The sequence below is a fragment of the Trypanosoma conorhini genome (genome assembly GCF_003719485.1).
Source record: "Trypanosoma conorhini strain 025E chromosome Unknown Tco_14.4_contig_00684, whole genome shotgun sequence".
NCBI lineage: Eukaryota > Euglenozoa > Kinetoplastea > Trypanosomatida > Trypanosomatidae > Trypanosoma > Trypanosoma conorhini.
Window position 1 is genome coordinate 2,450 of NW_021704747.1, and position 7,217 is coordinate 9,666.

The 7,217-nt window shown below is 52.8% G+C and overlaps 4 protein-coding genes across 4 annotated transcripts, besides 6 other annotated features; all 4 read left to right on the plus strand.

The window, feature by feature from the left end:
* The first annotated feature begins 535 nt into the window (after window positions 1-535).
* Window positions 536-562: a microsatellite.
* An 85-nt stretch (window positions 563-647) lies between these two features.
* Window positions 648-676: a microsatellite.
* Window positions 677-781: 105 nt separating this feature from the next.
* Window positions 782-808: a microsatellite.
* Window positions 809-860: 52 nt separating this feature from the next.
* Tco025E_08023 (putative glutamine synthetase) lies at window positions 861-1,937 on the plus strand (the record flags this gene model as incomplete). The annotated part of the gene is made up of 1 exon (XM_029374880.1): window positions 861-1,937. One exon carries the CDS (start codon window positions 861-863, stop codon window positions 1,935-1,937), a length of 1,077 nt encoding a protein of 358 aa, XP_029225139.1.
* Window positions 1,938-2,130: 193 nt separating this feature from the next.
* Window positions 2,131-2,174: a microsatellite.
* Window positions 2,175-2,416: 242 nt separating this feature from the next.
* Window positions 2,417-3,637, plus strand: Tco025E_08024 (uncharacterized protein; the record flags this gene model as incomplete). The annotated part of the gene is made up of 1 exon (XM_029374881.1): window positions 2,417-3,637. The coding sequence occupies one exon, from the start codon at window positions 2,417-2,419 to the stop codon at window positions 3,635-3,637; it is 1,221 nt and encodes a 406-aa protein (XP_029225140.1).
* Window positions 3,638-3,694: 57 nt separating this feature from the next.
* Window positions 3,695-3,729: a microsatellite.
* Window positions 3,730-3,793: 64 nt separating this feature from the next.
* Window positions 3,794-3,812: a microsatellite.
* A 221-nt stretch (window positions 3,813-4,033) lies between these two features.
* On the plus strand, window positions 4,034-6,361 carry Tco025E_08025 (uncharacterized protein; the record flags this gene model as incomplete). Its single annotated transcript, XM_029374882.1, has 1 exon — window positions 4,034-6,361. The coding sequence occupies one exon, from the start codon at window positions 4,034-4,036 to the stop codon at window positions 6,359-6,361; it is 2,328 nt and encodes a 775-aa protein (XP_029225141.1).
* Window positions 6,362-6,404: 43 nt separating this feature from the next.
* On the plus strand, window positions 6,405-7,217 carry Tco025E_08026 (putative 60S ribosomal protein L19; the record flags this gene model as incomplete). Its single annotated transcript, XM_029374883.1, has 1 exon — window positions 6,405-7,217. A coding segment is annotated over one exon (813 nt), but the record flags the coding sequence as incomplete, so codon positions are not given.

Here is a 7,217-nt window from a genome sequence, read left to right on the forward strand (position 1 = left end):
CCCCTCTTAAGTTTGAAGAAGTTTGTCATGAATAGTTTTATTACAAGTTTCTGGTGAAATGTGCAAACGGATAGGCTAAACAAGTGGTATCGATTCCTTTTGAGCTCCCCCCCGTTTCTTTGTTTATTGCCTTGACTTTTGTTTCCGAGGACACTGCGCTGGACGACGATGCATGCATTTTTTTATTTTTCAAACTAACCCCCTACAATGACCCGTCACTTGGAGGGGCCTGGCGATTGCGGGGCACTAACGAACACCAGTTCGCCGCTTCGCAACGAAAGCCCAGGTTCCATTGGCGTATGCTTTAGGAACTTGTTTGGCTGTGCTTCTACGCGTGTGGGATAATCCTATCGTGAGTGGGAGGTGTCGGATATGCTGAACTAAAACAGCGACCTCCCCTTCTGAAAACTTTTCGTCAAAGTATGGGGAGGCGCCTCGAGGAAAGACGATTTCCGCATAACTTGCCCTCCTTGCCTTTCTTGCCACTGGACAAACTGACACCTTGCGAGGGTTGCTTTCATTTCGGGAGATGACATTTTTTTTTGTTGTTCCTTTTTTTTTTCCAGTATTTATTAAAACTGTAGGGGCGATACGTTACAATGGGCGATGCGGTTGCGGTGAACAGGCAACGGAACGGAAGCGGTCCTTTTTGCTTTTGTTTTTGTTTTGCTTTGCTCATTTTTGGGTGTTGTTTCTGGCGAAGCTAAGCCGCTTTAAATAAAGTCGATGCGGGGAGGAGATTTCCTAATTGGGCCGAAAATTTTTCTGTCAAACTTTTAGCTTTTCCTTTTTTTTTCTTTTTGTTTTTGCTTTCTCGTTCCGAATCGTTAGCAACAAGTAAACCACATAAACATAAAAGGATGACGAACTCGTTGGAGAAGAGAATCGCTTGCAGGGTAACATATATCTGGCTAGCTGGCAAGGATTCTCACCATGACATCCGCAGTAAGGACCGAACGGCGTATCTGACAACAGATGAAATTGCGAAGCATCCCAAAGAGCTGCTTACTGAGGGTCTTTTTCCTGTGTGGAACTTCGATGGCTCCTCGACGAATCAGGCTCATGGCGCAGATACGGAGATACTACTCAATCCAGTTAATGCCTATCACTGCTGTATCCCTCGACGCTCGACAATAACACCATGGATTCTTGTGTTGGCTGAATGTTGCCTGCCAAATGGCGAGCCAACGAGGGACAATGCACGTGCCACGGCTCGTCGCATATTTGACCGGAGGCAGGAAGAGCACCCGTGGTTTGGAATGGAGCAGGAGTTTTTCCTGATTAAGGATGGACTTCCATATGGTTGGCCGTCAAACGGGTTTCCGGCTCCACAGGGGCCGTATTACTGCTCTACGGGCGCTTCCTTTGCTCCTGGGAGGAGGTATGTTGACTTGCATTATGAAGTGTGCCTACAGATGGGGTTAAACATATCTGGCACGAATGCAGAGGTTGCGCCTGGCCAGTGGGAGTTTCAAGTGGGCCCCTGCGAGGGTATTGAAATGGGAGATCAGTTGACTGTAGCACGATGGGTATTGCTACGGCTCCTGGAAGAAGATGGCTTGGAAGTAGACTATCGCGCAAAGCCCATTAGGGGCGATTGGAATGGCAGCGGACTTCATACCAATTTTTCTACAGCTTCCACTCGGGCTGAGAATGGGCTGAGTGTAATTTACGAATATGTGGGGAGATTGAAGAAAACCATGCCAAAGGACATTGTTTTCTATGGGGCTGAAAACAACGAACGACTCACGGGGACGCACGAGTCCTCAAGGCTAAACGAGGTGACCGCCGGTGTTGGTACGAGGCATACCTCGATTCGTATTCCTAACGCTGTTGCCGCAGAGCAAAAGGGGTACATGGAGGATCGGAGACCTGCTGGCGATGCCGATCCTTACCTAGTCTCGGCGAGGCTGTTTTTCGTCTTGCGTTGCTCTTGATGCCCCGGAGTTGGATTTTGTATCGCCTCTTCACGAAAGGGCGTGGATGAAGCTGGACGATTTGTCCTAACATTGGGGAACAAAATATTGGGTATGTGTGAATGCGACGTTAACGAGGGCTGAAGAATCCAAAGGGCCCATTTCTTGGCCATTTTTCATAGTTTCCATGCCAAGACTAAGGCCTCTTGCCCACTATTTTTATTTTTAATTTTCTAATTATCTCCGTTTTTGTTTTTACGGAGTAACCCTAGGCACTAAAATAGCTCTAATAAGCAAGGCTGAGAATGGGAGATGAAGTGGACGCGGGCGCTTATTTCTTACACGGTGCATGAATTGAATAGTTTGAGCTAATTAGTGGATTGCCGTGCCCTGTGTGGGGTGTATGCACAAGTTGTGCGTATTGGCGGTCTTTTTTTTTTGCGTGTCTTCTTTTCCTTTAGTGCGCATCTTCTTCTGTGTCTGTCGAAGTGTTAGCTTCAATGTGGGGGGATGCTGAATGCCCCGCGGCCGACGGGGGTTTTGGTTTGTCAGAGGCGATTTTGCCATCAGCAGACGAGATTGCGAGGGCGAAAAGAAAGAGGAAGAAGAACAGGAAGAGGGCAGTTTATGATCATTACCTTGCGGACTCTGGTAGCGAGTGCTCCACTGAATCAAGTGAAGGAGGATGTGAGTTGTTGGATGCGTACGAGTTTGAGGAGTTTGAGCCTGGTATGGACATCAATATCCTCATTCAGCAGACAGTGCAAAATGTCGCACAAGGTGTCAGCTTGGAGGATTATGATGGCCGGTCACAGTTTGGTGATTGTGACCTGATATGCTTCGCTGCAGCGGTGAAGCACAACAGCTCCATTCTCTCACTCCAGATAAGGTATCTTGACGTTTCCGACACCTCACTCGTGCCACTTTGTCGCGCGCTGGAGGGTCATCCCTGCATCCGGGCCTTGGATTTGTCTGGCACGCGAGGCGGGAACGCCACCATCAAGGCCGTCTTTCGCCTTGTCTGCACTAACCCAAATATCCTGTTCGTGCGCTTAGACGATACAATGGTGGCTTCCCACGATGCTGAGGAAATAGAACTTGCAACGCGATACAATGCACTAGCGTGCCCTGATCCGGCGAATAACCCGTTTCACCTAGGACTTCTGCGCAAGATTGGTGACATGGAGGAGGAGAAGCAGAGATACAAGGAACAGCTGTCTGCACATTCTTGGCTGTTTTCGAATCGTGCTGGCGGCAGTGCGAATCAGGCGCCGAAGCAGGCGAAGAAGGTTCTTTTTGCCGAGAAAGTTGCGAAGTCGCGTATCGGTGCTGATATCTGTGCACAGTTCATGAGTGGTAGATGTGGCTATGGCTCGCGTTGCCGGTATATTCATCCTGAGAAAACGGCTGCGATTAAGAATGCCATAGTTGTAAGTCAATATAAAATGATGAAGGAGTTGGAAGGAGATGCGAGGTCTCTGAAGAGCTCCGTCACTCTTGTTGGTCCTGCATCCAAAATGAGATTACAAAGTAGATTGCGTCCTGCCAACTTCGCATTGAAAACGAATGCACTTGCTTCTGTTGTGGTTGGACCAAAAGATGCCGATCCTGTCAGCGAGGTGGGTGATGTCTCTGTGCCAGAGGTTCCGCGGTGGCGTGCGGTGTGGGTGTTCTCTGCTACTGTTATGCTCTGCAGTCTTGTGGTGGCTGTGACTTACTGATGGGGTGGGGGAGTGGAGGCCACTTTATGCTTCCTAATGCACTTGTAGCTGGTGGCGTGTGTTGTGTTGTGTTGTGTTGTGTTGTGTTGTGTGGAACGGTAGGTATGGGGCAGTTGCTTGTGTGGGGGTGGGTGTGCAATACGCCTTCTTTGTTTTTATATATATATATATTATAGAATGACAGCTTTTTTTTTTGAGAGGGTTTGCTCAGCCCCTTTGATGATTCCTTATTAACTGCTTAACAACGCCGCGATTAGCCGCAATGATGCCCGTCAATTAACTACAAACCAACCAGTCAAAGAAGCGGTTAGACGTAATACACGTCCATGAGGAAAAACTTCTTCTCGACAATCACCGATGCTTCTGAGTTACACCCTTAAGTAAAGCACAGCGCCAATGAGCAGCGATTTCTTTAAGTTAGGCGGTTCTTCGCTCCCTCATGCTTGCGGTATTCCCATGCTGGATGTGCAAGGTGGGCGTCAGTTAACGGCGACGTCATCGGCTTTTCAGGAGAGGTGTATTTCCCCGTCCTTTGTACCGCTACTGAAAGAGATGATTCCGCGACATGATACGGCGTTGGGGTTTGGTGGAAGTTGGTTTTGGAACTGTTACTTAAATGCACTTCACGGGGAAGATGTATTCCTGGACCTGAAGGGCACGGGGGTTAATTTGTCAGAGGATTCGTTGGACACGCAGGTGGCGCTGCGGCGAAAGTTAGCCTCCGCGGAGGATGCGAAGCGGCTTGCGGCTGCCACTGAACACTGTTCCGCAAAAGTTGAGGCCCTCTGCGCCTTGTGTCTCTCTGTTGTTCTTCACGTTTCACATCGGCCTATGCTGGAGCGTGAACAAGGGCCTCAGGCGTTGGTGTTGTGCGCCACAAAGGACCAGTGCGATGAGTTGTACGCATTGCTTGATCGTTTCGGCTCGGCTCTGCATCTAGTATCACACAACTTGTTCGGGGCCTACCCGCCTATGCCAAGCGAGAAAAGGGCGGACATTGTTGTGGGCACTTTGCCTCTCTGGGAGAGCGTAGCACGGTTGAGCCCACTTGCAGCCCTTGATGGCCTTGAGGAAATTCTCTACCAGGTCTCGCACAATTCTCGGTGGACGTCGTCATCAACGCGATGGCGGCCGTATTCGCTGGATTTTGTCACCCAGCTAGTCTTTCTGGACCTGGACCTGCAGCATGCCTTGGGCTACGGGCCAATGCTGCAGCGGTTGTTTGTGGGACACAAAAGGCCTGTCATCGCGGGGCTGCAGCGGGCAAAGACCAAAGCGCCTCAAGGAGGCAGGGAAGGCGGTACCACCTCCAGTGGGCTCCCACACCGATGTCAGATGTATTGTCTGGTAGGTGGTGGATGTAAGCAAGGGAAGAAACTCTTTGAGACGCTGCGTGTGTCGCGTGAGAGGCGCGGCGATGGCACAGCTAGGCGGGAGGTGGTGCGAATTGCCCTGAGAGACACCTTGCCGCAGGCTGACGTCAGCGAAGAACATGCGATCGGCGCTCCTCGCAAGCGTAGGCGCGATGAGGACGAAGATGACGTTGCCGTTTGCGAAGCGCCTGCAGCGGCGCTTCCCCGATTGGTGGTGCACAACGCACTCTCGCACTCTCGCCTGATGCTTGATGCAGCTGCCTTTGACGAATTTGCGGTGGAGACGAAGCGACGCGCCCAGAGTTTTTGGTCAAGGTTTGAGGCAGCCCCTTCCTCCGCTGCCGACGGTGAAGGCGGCGTGGGGTCCGTCGTAGACGTGCAGTTGGCCTACGGATGCATAGACTCTGATTGCTGCACTGCAACCAATGCGAGGACGTGGTTTGTGGCGGAGACGCTAGCCATCGTCACGCCCGTAGGCGACGGTGCCACGCATCCGACACGAACCGCGTTGCTGATGCGGCACCTCGACGACGAACTCTCCGGGCAGATCTTTGATGGCAGCGTTGTACAGTGCTTCTTGCAGCGCGGCGCAATGACGCGTGTGGCTGCCGGTGCGGTGATGTTGCATTCTGTGTTTTCTGCCACAGCGAGGTCCATTTCTCAGGAACCGCTATTTCTGCGCCTCGTTGGTGAGGAGGGTGCGGCGGAAGAGGCAGGGAACGCGACGGGGAACGCAGACACGGATCAGGGCACGGTGAACGCACGCACACACCGCGCCCGCCTTCGTCAACGTGCTCAAGAAGCATCCTCTGCGGTGAAGGGGACGACCTCGTTTCCACTGCACAAATTTCTTGCCTTATCAGAGGTTGAGTTATGGCGTACTGTTCTCGTTTTTCGTCAGATTGCCCCAAGCCTCTCAGTTTTTTGCGACGCTCAGAGCGACGCCAAGCCAACGGCGCTGCTTTATTTGGAGGAGTGCTGCCAGTACGGAAAGGTCGTCTCGTACTTTATATTTGAGCAGCGGTACGGTGGGAACGAAGAGAGGGGCTGCGTGCATTTTTTTGTGGAGTTTGCGGCGCATGAGGCGGCAGCAGAGGCTGCGCGGCAGTTTTCGCTGCGCTTCACAAGCGGGGGAAACGAGGCCGAAAACCACGTGCGGGTGAAGCTCTTTTCCAATGAGTTGTATTACGAGGGTGTCGCGGTCGAGGCACAAAAACAGCGGGGTGCAGCAGGCGACGGAGGTGCCACGCGTAATCATAGTACGACCACAACTAACAATGACCTTGATGATGGTGATGAGGATGATGAGGATGAGGATGACCTCATGGGGGTTTCACTCCTCGGTGAGTAGCAATAAGGCGTGAGTGAGGGACGGCGGCGGCTGTCAGGCCACAATGCATCGTGGCGGCATTGGGCGGGGCGACGTTGGCGGCGCTGCCCACGAAGCGTGGCAAGCTGAAGCTAAGTATGAGGTTCCGGTGTTGTCTGCGCGGGTGGGCCGGAGAGGGCCGGCGTCGCTTTCGCCCTCCCACTCTATCTCATTGCGTGTGCGGCCCTCCGTGTCTTCTTGTTTTTGTTTTGTTACCCTCCTCACCGCGTACGGAAGAAGAGGAGACGAGGCGGGACTTTCTGCTGCATCTATGTATGCGCTGCATGTCTGCCGACGCCTGCGTGTGCGCGGTGGGAACTCCGAGGAGAGGATTGTCCCTGTCGTTGTTCCTCTCAATAGGACCGGGGACAACTTCTTCCACAGGCTGCACGTGTGGTTTTGTGCGTCTGTCCGCCAGTGGGCGCCTGTGAGTACTTTTTGCACTGCGCTCTCCTACGTCTTCACGCACTTGTCCGCTGTCCCCTTTTTTCTTCTCCCTCCACCGCTATTGAATTACAGGCATCCGCTACTTCAACCTCTTCAGACAATGGTGTCGCTGAAGCTGCAGGCTCGTTTGGCGGCGGACATCCTCCGCTGCGGCCGCCACCGCGTGTGGCTGGACCCCAATGAGGCGTCGGAGATCTCCAACGCGAACTCGCGCAAGAGCGTGCGCAAGCTCATCAAGGACGGCCTGATTATCCGCAAGCCCGTCAAGGTGCACTCCCGCTCCCGCTGGCGCCACATTAAGGAGGCGAAGAGCATGGGCCGCCACGAGGGCCCTGGACGCCGACGACGGGTACCCGCGAAAGCCCGTCATGCCGACGCAAGGAGCTGTGGA